This window comes from Podarcis erhardii (genome assembly GCF_964252035.2).
Source record: "Podarcis erhardii genome assembly, chromosome: 8".
NCBI classification, from domain to species: domain Eukaryota; kingdom Metazoa; phylum Chordata; class Lepidosauria; order Squamata; family Lacertidae; genus Podarcis; species Podarcis erhardii.
In genome coordinates, this window is record NC_138499.1 from 35,271,182 (window position 1) to 35,285,010 (window position 13,829).

Here is a 13,829-nt window from a genome sequence, read left to right on the forward strand (position 1 = left end):
AGGTAATTGCTAGGCGGCGAGCGCGCCGAGCAGACGCGAAATTGCGCGTGCGCAAACCCTTACCTTCTTCTTCCTCCTCCCGGCTCCTTTCCCCGCTTCGACCGCGACTCGGGAGCGCGCTTCGCTGCGCGACGGGTCGTAGGTGCGCTCTTGCGCCTCCCGTTGCCCGCGGAAGTGTTTGGATGGGCGACCTTTTCTGCCTCCATAGCAACGCGCTTGGCGTCTCCGTCCGTGGCGGCGAAGCCTCTCTGCCTGTGTTTCACGCGCGCCCTGCTGCGACCCGTCCCCTTACGTGTCGCTGGCGTTTGGCGGGGAAAGAGGTTGTGGGGAAGCGCTGGGCAGAAGGGCGCGGAGTTCGTGTGAGTGGGGAAGGAGACCCGTGTGCGTCGGGACGGTGAATAGCGGGGCTTCGACGGCCCAGCCGCCTTCTTGAGCCATCCTATAATTTGCTAGTGTAGGCGCGTTAGCCCTTGCCACACTTCGTCCGAAGGGAGGCGAAAGTCCTTCTCAGGAGTCCGTATCAAGTGTGGTTTGCGTGTCGCCCCATAGAAACTGCCCCCACCCCTTGGCAATCTATCCCTTCCGACACTTTTATTTCCCCCAGTCTGGGCTCGATCTGATGAGCGGGATGCAGGCAGATATGCTAGTGCTTCTTTTGCCATCTCCCCCACTCTTCTTTCTATATGCATGGGTGTAGCTGGGGGGGGCAGCTGCCCGCAAAAGAATACAAATCAATACAAATCTGAGATTCTGCCCCCCCCAAAAGCCTCTCCCCCCCCCAACAAAAATCCTGGCTACGCCCATGCATGGTTTCAGCAGTTTTTAATAGCCAAGATGATTCCAGCGCTACCACCACGCATAACAGTAAATTGAAGTGTCCCTGCCTGACACATCGCAGAATTGTAAGGGAGTCGGGACCCCCAAAATCATCTAATCCGACCCCTGCAAAACAGGAAGAGGCATTCCCTTGTTCTGTGGGATTCAAGACATCGTTCCAGGAAAGGGTGTTTCTGGGTATTGCCTTTTACCCAAAATTAATGATCAGGCTGCAATATTTTGCAGCTGGGAAAATGTGATTCTCCTCCACCCTTTCAGCTAGAAGCATTGGTATTGTAAGGACCATCTTTCATTCCCTGAATAACCCCTATACAAAGGGTAAACCAGAGAACCATGGGCGAAGCCAGGATTTATGGGGGGGGGCAGGCTTTATGTTAGGAGGGGAGAGAACTGAGTTAACTAACTGACCAATTGTGTCACAGGTAAGTATTTTTATTTATTTACTTGATTTGAGGGGGCAGCTCAGCCCCCTGGTTATGCCCTTGCTTAATCATCGTGCCCATGACACATTTTGAAATTTCAAAAAGAGTTCAAATTCATTTGACCCTTAAACATAAAAAAGTGGTTGAAGTTCCATCTTGCTACTAGCAGTGCTGTTCCATTTCCTGGGCCTTTTCTACTTGTCAAGCACTGGTATTTCTACAGATCATTTTAATTTAGAAGTAGTGAACAGCAGTAATTTATTTCTTGCCTATATCAATAGGACATCTTTCTCACAACTGTTATATGAGGATTGTCCCTGGATCAAGATGAACACAATATAGCACTATACTTGTTTTTAAAAGGTCCTAGAATTCCATATTCTAGAGGCATTTCTGGGTAAAAAGCATTCCAATTTAATGAAAGGTTTTCAGATTTTAAAAATATCATAGTGATATGAATCTTTGCATTCATCATATTTGCCAGTACAGTGGTACCTTGGTTTAAGAACAGCTTAGTTTATGAACAACTTGAATTAAGAACGCTGCAAACCCGGAAGTAGGTGTTTTGGTTTGTGAACTTTGTCTTGGAAGCAGAACATATTCCGCTTCCTGTTGAGTGTAAATTGAATCCCCCACTGCTATGGGAAAGCACGCCTTGGTTTAAGAACACTTTGGTTTAAGAACGGACTTCCGAACGGATTAAGTTCATAAAGCAAGGTACCACTGTACTGAAATGAGCTTACCTGACTCAATTCTGAGTATCTTCTCACATATACAGTAGCGTTAGGAGCTCTAAGGTTCTGGGATCAGCATTTTCTAATACTTTGTGAGATGGGGGATCAGGAAGAAGAGGAAGCCCCAGGACTTTTACTAAAGTAGTTTTTTTGTAATAAATATATATTTTTGCAGTATTGTCACTATGTGACTACCAGCTTAATTGTGATCAGCCAGAAGTGAGTCCCTTTAAAAGGAACTCAAATTCAAGATAGTTAATAGGACTTTAATTCCAAGTTAGGATTATAAAGTCAGGTGTAGCTTGACTGAAAAGCTTTGAATAAAATGTTGCCCCTATTAAATACACACACACACACACACACACACACACACACATATACACATGTACTTATAAGAATCCTGGATGACAGGTGCCATCTGAGCAGACGTCCTTATCTCAAACAGAAACAAAGCTTATTCTGAAATAGTACTTGATCACTACTATGTTTTTTTCCTTCAAAACTAATGGTTTTATTCATATGCAATTTTATACAGATGTTAAAAATTAAAACACAATTAGCCGCCTATGTCCTGTTTCTATATAGAGAGAGCTAGGATGTTAGTATAATAGTCTATAGAAAATTTGGGAAGACATCAATTACCATTAATCTTTTCTTTATTAGGAATATGGCTAATAATGTCTGAAAATGAGAAGAAAATCTCATTGTAATTAAATTATTTAATAGTAACTAGAAAATAATGTTGAAGAAAGAGTATACAATAATTTTATGACTCTGAAATATACCTTGTAACTTTTTGTTTTATTTTAAGGCCCTGTGTGACAAAAAAGAATACATGGATATTGAATTCTTGGAGTAAAAAACTGACTTCACTGTAAGATTATGGTTCGACTAACATTGGAGCTAATTGGTAAAAGCCTCAATCAGAAGAATCGCAGAGATGAGTCCTTGGCCCATTACTTGAGGAAAACGACTCATCTCAAGTTATCAAATAAAAATATAGATATAATTGTAAGAATACACTGATTATTTGAAAATACAACTTCTTATTTGTTTGTTATTTGCTTTCTTTGTTAATAGCAATTCAAAGCATTTTTATCCTGCTCTTCAGCCAAAAAGTCTGCCAGAGGTGCTTACATAAGTTCAATAAAAACAATACTCTTTTAGTTAGCAAAAGAGTCAGGAGGGAATTTGTTAAATTAAATTTTATACCATTACAATAATCAGCTTGAAATTACTGACTAAAAGACAATAACACTTAGTTAATTTAAAGCACCTTTCATTTGCACTGAACGTTTTAAAACAGAAATATAGTTTGTTTTAAATATATTTGAGTATAGTGGAAGTAAATGTATTGTTTTCAGAAATTTGCTTGAAATTTGGGAAGATCATAGCATCCTTATATTCTGGAATGATATACCATTCTAGTATCATTGTCAGTTGGAAAATATGAGCCGAGATCCAAAAAACCTAGTTCAGGCATTCCTAAGGGTTTGGCTATGGGCAGTTAGAACTTTCCATTTTCTCCTTTGAACAGCAGACCCCCATGCCCAATAATAAATGCTTCTGAAAGTTTCTTCCATTTCAAAAGCAACTTGCTATGTAACATAGGGGGGAGGACAACTTCAGTGGCCCCTTAGATATTTAGAACAGCGTGCTATTCTTTAGTTCCTAGCCATCATAAATTAAGATAGTATCCATTCATTCTATATTTACAACTATATCTACCAAGGATACCGTAGATAGTAAGATCAAAATGTTGAAGGAAGTATAAAAAAGCCCATGCAGTAGGAAAAGGCTGTATCTGGGAACTGAAGCATTTTACTTGTGAGTGAACTACACAGTAACACACTTTCTTCATTCTTTCTCTTAGGATGACCTGTCTTTGTGTAAAAACCTTAATGTCCTTTATTTGTATGATAACCAAATTAGACAAATACATAATTTGGATTTTGCTACAAACCTAAGACACCTATACCTGCAGAACAATTGTATTACACGAATTGAAAATCTAGCATCATTAATAAAACTTGAAAAATTGTAAGTTTAAAATTATTATCATCAGATTTATTAATTGATGTGTAAATTGATGTAAGAAATATAGCTACTGTATATACTTGCTGAATATATCCTATATTTTATTTCAAATATGATAATTTTGTTCACATATTCCATTAATCCAAGAACACATTAGCCCAAAGTTTGGCTAGTGATTTTACTGGATGAGTTAAGCATATATGTTTGACTCTATCTCACTGAAATCAGTTTGATTTTACAGTTTTTTCCTTTGCCTAGATTATGCTTCAGATTAGCAATTGATAATATCTGGAATATTTCTTTACATTTTATTATTAATATTTCTACAATAAAGTAATGAATTATATAGGACAATGTTCCACCCTGCCTCTATACATTGCTTTAAAATATTTTCATTTTGTTTGGGTTGTTTCCAGGTAATTCTCAATAGATTTGCAGACTCTGATTTCTCTTCGGATTTTATAAATCTTTCACCTTTTACAAAATAGATTTGCTTGTAGAAAACTCTGCGATGGTTCCATGGAGCCCTATGGAAATTGGGATTTTAGTTTAAAACACTTTATTTGTCATAAAATACACTTTTTTACTTTTGGAAATGTTTGCATTATTTAAAACAAATTGGGAGAACTAAAAGCCTCTTATATACTGTTAAGGTATCTGGGCGGCAATTACATCACTGTAGTAGAAGGCTTAGAGACTTTAGAAGAACTAAGAGAATTACATGTTGAAAGCCAGCAGCTTCCCCTAGGAGAAAAGGTTTTGTTTGACCCAAGAAGTCTTCATTCACTAGCGGTAAGAATATAGAGTTTCAGTGACATCTGGTGAAAGATATTGATTGCGAAAAAATTCAAGAATTATTTTTAAATCTAATATCTGTTTGCCAAAGAGCTGCATTCCCATAGGATATGAATGCAAAAGTGTTAATTTTTATTATTATTACTACTACTACTATTTGCACATCAAAAATATGTGTACAACAAAGGGTGTCCAATAGTAGTGAGTTCTATGGTAATTCTTTTTGTTTTGCAATAAGTTCTGTAGTCATTTATGTTGCATTCATTTCTCATCATTTGATAGAATATGTTTGTCATTCCCATTGCCAAGAACATTTAGTTGACACTGAGCATTTGCTCGGTTAGGTATGTTTAATTTAGAAGCAAAACCCTATTATAATTTTTGTAATCGTATAAAACAAACCAAGGTTGCAAGAAATGTGTAGATTGTTGGCTATAGAAAACTTTTTTAAAATTTCCATTTAAAACTGAGCAAGCACAGCTTAATGAATTATGCATTATTAGCATTATATGTATTATATATACCCATTAGATTCAGCAAAACCTGATCCTCTTGTATTCCTTCTCACTACTTATTTGTCATTTGACAACTTCAAAACTGAAGCTACAAAAAAGTACAGCTCTATATTTGTATTTTGTTTGTATTTTCTTCCTCATCGTAGTTTTTTCATGGTCAATTTACTGCCATTTGTATTATGAAAGAGCATTAAAAGTACCAATCAGTTTCAGACTATTTAGATTGTATTGTGTACTGATTAATTCCTCCAGGTCCAAGAGCTTTTCTAATCATCCAGTGAAAATCAAGTTACGCAAAATCTCACTTCAAATTTTCTGCACATCTGATAAGATCTGACTTAGTGGGTAAGATCAGGTTTTCACAAGGCACAGCTGCAGAACAATGAGAAAGGCTCTCAGTCCCAGGGGAATTAACCAGTACACAATACGATCAAAATATGGGTCAAGCAAAAGTGTAGATGAGCCCAAAGTGTTCGTTATGAGGTGCTGATAAAACATACAGTTGTGTGGTGCAGTGCCTATGCATGTTTTACTTTAGTGAGAAGTTAGTCTCACTAAGTTTAATCAGGTTTATTCTCTAGTAACCACATATGATTTCAGCAGTTAACTTTTGACTTTTCTTTTTAAATATTAATTTCATTGCAGAAGTCTTTAACAGTTTTGAATATCAGCAATAATAATATTGATGAAGTGAGTGATTTAGCAATTCTGGAAAATATCTCCCACCTTATAGCTGTTGACAACCAAATTCACCATGTGAAGGTAATAAAGAGGAAATAAGATTGATAAGCATATATGGGAAATAAGGCAGTTAATATTTAATAACCTTTCAGTGGTTTGAATTATTTGTTTTTAAGGGATAATTTAAAGTTAATATGCATGGATATATTTTTCTTTTTCTGTGGCCTACAGAGATGAAGTCCCATTTCACTATATGGCTTTTACAACACTGTTTATCACACTCATTTCTATCTGTTTATTCATTTCATATAATTTATATACTGCTTGATTGTAGGAAGCAAACCTCAAAGTGGTTTACAAAAAAAGATCAGTAACTTTGTCACTAAAAAAATTGCAACCATAATTTAAAACATACAGAAAGTTAAAACCATACCGGAATAGACTAAAACATTTATCTAAGAGGATTAAACAGATCATGGAGAGCAAGGTAATCAATGCTTATTAGTCATGATGACTATATATTACATCCAGGATGAGAGGAAGCATGTCTCTGAGTATCACTTGCTGGGAAACAGTAGGAGAGGCCCACTGCTCTCATGCACAACTTTGGGCTTCCTATAGGCAACTCTTTAAGACCATAAGAAACAAGATGTAGGATGCATTTGGCTTAACCTAGAAGGCTCTAATTACGCTTTTTAAAAATTAAAATACTAATCCATGTGATTACTAGATAAAGCTACATCCTAGGGTGCAGATGTGATGCTCTGTCCTATGAACCACCAAACAGACAATTAGCTCTGTCAGCTCTGTGATCCTAATCACATATACACATTCCAAGGTTTCTCATTTTGTTCTATGCAACCAAGTGGCACCTATGCCAAAAAATGGATCTACTGTCTCCATGTCGTACAAGAGTACCCCCTTTATGCACATAACCATGGATTATGGCCTATAGGTTCAGATTATAAGACTCTCACTTTTAAATAACTAAAGTAGTACCATTCCTGTTTATTTCGGAAGGCCTTACGCTGGTTCAGTGTTCTGGGAATATGGTTGTAAATCTTTAATTTATTCAACCTTTTGCCATTATTGATTATGACAACAAGATATCAAAAAGATGAATTCCTTCACTTCACAATTCAGTCAGGAACAAGAGAGAAAATATAGATTTTCTGAAAGAGATAATGGCAGACCGTCAGAATGATGACAAATTGCTGTCTACAGATGTAGTTAGGGCAGTTGAGCTAGACACAGCCGATAAAAATTGGAGTACACTGGTCAAATACAGGTTCTTAAATGGCCATCATTAATTGGGAAGAAGGCTGCTGCTAGTACTACAGATGTCATCTGAGGCTTTCACCTCCCACAGTTTGCCTAGAATATAATTTGCTCTTTAGTATTTTGTAGCAGACCTCTAAGTGATAGCATGACATGATCATTTATCAAACAGAGACTGCCCAAAAAAGTGTCTAGTCCCTTTAGTATAGCTTATTGAAAGGCTGTAAAGTGAAAGCACTTTATTAGAGACAGGAAGGCAATGAACAACTAGAGCGTATCCAAAGGGTAATCATATTTCAACATGGGATTAGTACCTTCTTAGATAAACATACAATGGCGTGAGCAGGTTCTGGATCATTTATCAAGTGAGTAGTAGTCAACAAAAATCTGGAAAATTCTGTGGGTACATTCATCAAAGTTTAGCTATTTACTTAGCAAGGTTCCAAGAAATATATACTATTTTACATTTTCAAAACCAGCTTGATCTAATTTTTCTAGTGCATTCTAGTTTTTCAAGGATAGGAAGATGATTTCAATGGATCTTACAATGTAAATTTTGACATTTATGGAGACAACAAAGGCAGAGTTTAGGTGGATAAGAGATTAATGTGAGCCAATGTAATTGCATGTACTTGGACTTTGTATCAGTTTGGGAAATAAAATGCCAAATTGTTCAGATACGCAAAACATTAGATATGTGAAACACTGTATCTGATATGAAAATACATCCTGATATATTTTTATATGTGAGAAATAATATGTGCCTTTTTATTTAGTAATCAGAGCAGAATATTATGTATATAACTATGAAAGAAAACAGTTCCTTGAGGTTAATGTTACAGAAGCAGAATGTTTCTATAAATAGCTCATTGTGGGAAAGCTTTAAAGAAAACCTCCATGTTGCTTTCCATGTTCTGCATGACTCCTCTGGCAAACTTGAAATTTAACAGTCCAAGGATTATGGATTTTCCCAAATATGAAATACTGGAGGGTAAAAGAAACCCTTGCTCTCCTGCTCCTTGCATCTGGTTTGTGTGGATAACTGATAGACACTAGAAAATATTGCTGAATAGCTTAAGAGGTTCTGTTGTACATTGAAAAGTAACATTTCCAACAATTTAATCCAGCTAGGACATGACATGAAGCTTCTGCATGTATGTCTGAAACTGGATAGAGAACCATACTTGTAGACAGGACCTGCTAATGCAGTTCCCCTCACTGATCCAATATCTGATTCTGTGCAGGGGAAACCCTTTCAAAAACTTAGCATTTGCCACTCATCTATCTGGGAGCAGGGCGGGCACAACACACTTTTTGTCATAGAACTGTTTGTGTGCATCCCTGTGTATTGAACCACAAGTGTTTAGAGATAATTATTGTAAATGAAATGTAGGAATACAAATACAGTAATAATAGATAATAACTTGGATTCTGAAAAAAGCCAGCGGAAGAGGGTTGGCAGAAGGTAAATTTCCTTCTCCACTCCTCACTGACAGTCCTCTAAGTAGCCTCTCCTGTGGATGAAATACACTCCAGAATAAGAGGAGCACTGTGGCATGGGGTGTGAAAAGGAAGTTGCTGAAAATGAGATGGAGGCATCTTCTTTAAGCAGGATCTCTACACAGAGAATGTGCTCTGCTTGAATTTCAGTGGTTCTCCCCACAGCCTACCTCATTCAGGAGGGTCCCTGACCCTCAGAAGAAGCTTGTGAAGCTGCCGGTGGAGGGGGAGCTGGTGGGAAGGAAAGCTGCCTTGTTGACATATTTATAACTCTCCCTTTGTCTGTAGAGATATCAGGGTGGCCTACAAAAAATGTGAGTTAAAATTAGCTATGGCAAAACACTATAGTGAGCAAAACTCTAAAAAAAGTTGAAAACAAATAGAACACTCTAAACAGTCATCAACTTCCGCTAGCACTTATCAGGATCTAAGTCACTGTAAAGATAGTGACATGTTACAAAAATTTTAATAAGAGCATCAAGAAAAAGAGAATTGTTAATATTTACACAGATGGAAGTGAAAATATTTCTCAACTGGTGGAAAAAGCAAATTACTTTCAATTCAGTTGCCAAGTGCTATTATTTCTGGTTGCTGACAACAGTATCCAGAAGAGCAATAAGAAGGTACTTGAGCAGTGCATTTCCACAAGTCCCATATCTGCCAAATCTTATAAGTCATACAAGCCATGTTAACCAGTTTATATATTGTAGTAATATAAAAGAAAAACTAGGTCAGATTGCCCTTAATAAAAAAGAAAGAAACCCATACTAGATAAAGGTTATGTAAAAACGCAAAACTTTCCTTCTCCTACCTCAGGCCAAGAAAATAACAGATGTGGAGGAAATTTATTAATTTTATTCTTAATAATTACAATAATCATGAAGGAATTGTCTACCTGTGGCTTCCTTTCCATGAACAAACAACTCTGAATTCATTGGCAAGTGAAGGGTTTTTGTATATTTTAGAGTGCCATCAAAACAACAACAACAACCAGTAGTAATATTCCAGTGCAATCTACCAAGGTTTCATATATATTCAGTCAGCTACATTATGGCCGGAATCCAGAGATACACCTCCACATATGGGGAGTCTATTTTCTTCATGTAGGCCCTGGTGCAACTTGCATGAGGAAAATCAAGCCATATATACAGATTTTTTTTGCCTGTAAGCCCCTATAATTGAGCACATGTATTGTGCTACATCTTATACTGTATATATAGATGTATGAAGACCTGTGCAAGTGGTAGCTTGAAAAGATTAGACAGATTCATGAAGAAACAGGCCATTGATGACTACTAGCCATGATGACTATGCTCAGCTTCCACAGTTGGACGCAGCAATGCTTCTCAATACAAGTTGCTGGAAACCAGAGGAGGGGAAGACTGCTCTTTTTTGCCCAAATCCTGCTGGTTTCCCACAGGCCTCTGGTGGGCCACTGTGAGAACAGAATGCTGGATGAGATGGGCCACTGGTCTAATGCAGCAGGCTCTTCTTATGTTCTTATGTGTTTCTGGTGTTTTGGATTTTGGCATATATTTTACATTTTACCTTTACAGTAGAAAGTGAAGATCAAAGGGTTGAAATCATGTTTAAGGAATAATTATTAGAAGGCTGCTTTTTGGCTTTATGTGTAAAGCATTGTGTTTCTTAATTTAACATACCGCATGCCATCATGTGATTACTTTATAAAGGTAGCTGTGTAAATAACATTACTTTAGGAAGTTTACATTTAATTGAATAAATAGAATTATGAATCCACCTAGTTACAGCACTGAGCTAAGTTAGCAAAAGTATTGATTTTCTTTTCTTTGGTATTTGCAGGACTTGGAGTTTGTGCTGGGTGTATGGACCAACCTGCGCAAATTAGAGCTGAATGGAAATCCTGTTTGCCAGAAACCAAAATATAAGGACAGAGTTATACAGCAATCAAAATCCCTTGGTAAAATAATGTACTTTCAGAGAGCACTTTTCTTTTACCAGAAATTAATCCATGCATTAACACACTTACCTGGGAAAAAGTCCCATGAGTACTCATTGGGGCTTACTTCTGAGTAGACATGTCTAGGATTGTGTTGCATACCATACAACAAATTTCCTGTGAATATGTAAGCTAAGTGGGTATAGGATTGTAGCCTTAGACTTCTATATAGGCCAACAGATGTTACTAGGTCACAAAAAAATTACTAGTTTGCCTGTCCCATACAGTGGTGCCTCGCAAGACGAAATTAATCCGTTCTGCGAGTCTCTTCGTCTAGCGGTTTTTTTGTCTTGCGAAGCAAGCCCATTGACGGCTTAGCGGATTAGCGCTATTAGCGGCTTTTAGCGGCTTAGCGGCTAAGCAGATAAGCAGCTTAGCGGCTTAGAAAAAAGGGGGGGGGAAACCCGCAGGAACTCGCAAGACATTTTTGTCTTGCGAAGCAAGCCCATAGGAAATTCGTTTTGCGAAGCACCTCCAAAACGGAAAACCCTTTCGTCTAGCGGGTTTTCCGTCTTGCGAGGCATTCGTCTTGCAGGGCACCACTGTATATCTATTAGTTGTTAGCAACCTTCAAAATACATTTTCAGTAGAAATAACCTGCCAAGACACCTGAGGCAATTCTTACTCTCCACAGGGGTCCAGGGAGAGGCCTATAACAAGCCACCACCCAATCCTATGTACATTTACTCAGAATTATTGTTGAAATAAAACTCTTCAAAAAGTAAACAGTAATGATCCAGGCAGACCTCCCATGACTGTTCCAAATCTTGGGCGCCACAGACAAAGAGGCCCTGTCTGAAATATCCAACTGAGAAATATCTGCTGTATTTCTTAGGAAGAATTAAGCCTTCAAGCTCACATGGAGGAAAGCACACAGTCACCTGCCAGAATCAGGTTGTGCTGATAGAACTACTACAGAAGCCCTTAGGAATGCCACCCAGGATGCTGGCACAGCCACCTTCTTCCCCCATGAAAGCTTTCCTAGATTCTGCCAAAGAACTGGTAGAGCACCAGTGGTTGTTGTGCTACCCCACAGCAGGGCTCACATCATTGAAGCATGGAGATGAGATTTTCTCTTGTGCTAGGAATCTAGCACCTATACCATAGCAGGTGGAGATTAGGGAAACAAACTGGTGTTTCAGGTCTGGCATAACCATTGGTGGCGAAAGAACAATTCAAAAGTTTATCCATGATTGACTTCCTAAGAATACCAGAGCCACATCTAGGAAAGGATTGGGTAAGCCAGAGTTAATCAGCATTTTCTTGATACATGTTTACAAATATTACCCCTTCAGAGTCCCTCGATGGAAAAGAAATAAAAGAAATGGAAAGGCAATTCCTGATGAATTGGAAAGCATCCAGAGATGCCAGGAAGAAAAACAGGACAGAAAGCATGATGAATGAACATGCACCATATTTACATTTTGGTACACAAACTTTATCTTCATGATCATTTACAAAATTAAGACAATAGGCTGTTTAGAAGGAAAAGGTTATAATGCTTTTAAGGTTACTCCTGGGAGTGTTTAGTCTTTTGGTGAATGCTGTGGGGGGATTTTTCAACTGGCATGGCCAACACTTCTTCTGAAGCAGTTCTCAAAAGGATTGCTCCTAGAAGCTCTCTTCAACAGGATAAAACCCAGATGGCTCCCTGGAATACCGAGGAACCTAAATTTAAGGAGCAAGAAGTGTGATGGCTAGATGAATCTGACCAAACACAGTTACAAGCACATCTTTGTGTCTACTGTGTGGCAGTGGTTATGGGCTTACTTCTCTGCCAATATTACATCTTAAAGTAGCCACCCAGCAGAGCTTTTCCTTTGTGGTAAAGGATTTTCCCAGATGAAGGAGGTTGTCCCATTATTGGCCTGCTGTGACAAATTTGCCAGGCACTTCAAGGGTAAAGTTACTCAGATCCATTATAAAGTGGATGATAAGTTTGGTTGTCCTATAGAGCCTTCCAGAGGACTGACTGGTCCGCTGTTACGAATCAGTTTCAACTACTGCAACACAAAGACATGGACAAGCTGCTCTAATGTATGCAGCCAACCATGTGCCTTCTTGACTCTTACTCCTCCTGGCTGGCAAGAGCAAGCTGATAGGCAGCTTCAAGCATGCTCTGATGAAAGCAACTAGACCCATTGCATTCTGACTTCATGCCAGGTTTAGTGACAGAAACTGCTTTGGTTGCCCTGGTCAGTGAAATTTGTCAAGAGAATAACTGGGAGAGTGTGGCCCTATTGATTCTCTTTGATTACTCAGTGACTTTTGGTACTATTGGCAATGGTATACTGCACCCCCTAAGTTGGAAGCACTGCACTGCAGTGGTTTCATTCCTATCTCCAAGGACAGTTCCAGAGAACAGCATTGGATGACTTCTGCTTGACCTGTAGGGGTTGTCCTATTGAGTTCTGTAGGCTTAAATCTTGTTGCAGATGCTATTTAATACCTATATAAAGCCACTGGGAACAGCCATCAGGGGATTTGGAGCAACTTGTCATCAGTATGTTGATGACACCCAACTCTGTCTCTCTGTTCCATCAGTACCAGAAGAGGCAATGCAGGCCCTGAACCAGTGTCTGTCTGAAGGCAGTAATGGGCTGGATGTGGATCAGTAAATTGAAGATGAATCCAGGCAAGCCACAGATACTGTGGGTGGGTAGTTCTCTCGCCCAGGAGTTGGCAGAACATGTACTTGATGGGGTTGCACTTGAACAACAAGGTGCATAGTTTGGGGGTGCTTTTGGAAAAATCTTTGTCATTTACGACTAGGAGAGCTTATGCCCATTTTGGCTGGTATGCCAACTACAGCTATTTCTGGATAGGGACATTCCAGCCATGGCTGTTATTGTAACCTCCAAATTGGATTTTAATGCACTCTATCTAGGACTGTCCTTGAAAGTGTTCCAAAAATTTTAACTAGTGCAGAATGCTGGTAAGGGTAGCACACTGTGAGCATATTACTCCTATTTTAAAAGCGTTGCATCAGTTGCCAATTGTTTTCTGGGTCCAGATGAAGTTGCTTACTTTGACATGTAAGTGGCCTGGAACA

The 13,829-nt window shown here is 38.5% G+C and overlaps 1 protein-coding gene and 1 long non-coding RNA gene across 8 annotated transcripts in view; one reads left to right on the forward strand and one right to left on the reverse strand.

The window, feature by feature from the left end:
* PPP1R42 (protein phosphatase 1 regulatory subunit 42) overlaps positions 1-13,829 on the forward strand; it is an 18,818-nt gene continuing 4,989 nt past the window's right edge. The window contains exons 1-8 of one of the 5 annotated variants that reach the window (XM_081874597.1): positions 1-142; positions 2,805-3,004; positions 3,867-4,033; positions 4,684-4,822; positions 5,986-6,102; positions 10,621-10,738; positions 12,073-12,204; positions 13,322-13,432. In XM_081874597.1, the coding sequence (XP_081730723.1) occupies positions 2,876-3,004; positions 3,867-4,033; positions 4,684-4,822; positions 5,986-6,102; positions 10,621-10,738; positions 12,073-12,204; positions 13,322-13,395 (876 nt within the window). In that variant the 5' untranslated portion in view covers positions 1-142; positions 2,805-2,875 and the 3' untranslated portion in view covers positions 13,396-13,432. The other 4 variants (XM_081874598.1, XM_081874594.1, XM_081874595.1 and 1 more) reach the window with 4 other exon arrangements.
* Positions 4,115-13,829, reverse strand: part of LOC309349069 — a 23,906-nt gene continuing 14,191 nt past the window's right edge. For 2 of the 3 annotated variants that reach the window (XR_014159662.1, XR_014159663.1), the window contains exons 3-4: positions 10,567-10,681; positions 6,112-9,102 (exon numbers count right to left, since the gene is read on the reverse strand). This is a non-coding gene — a long non-coding RNA (uncharacterized lncRNA). Of the gene's footprint in view, positions 4,558-6,111; positions 9,103-10,566; positions 10,682-13,829 lie in introns of those variants that run through there. The other variant, XR_014159661.1, reaches the window with a different exon arrangement.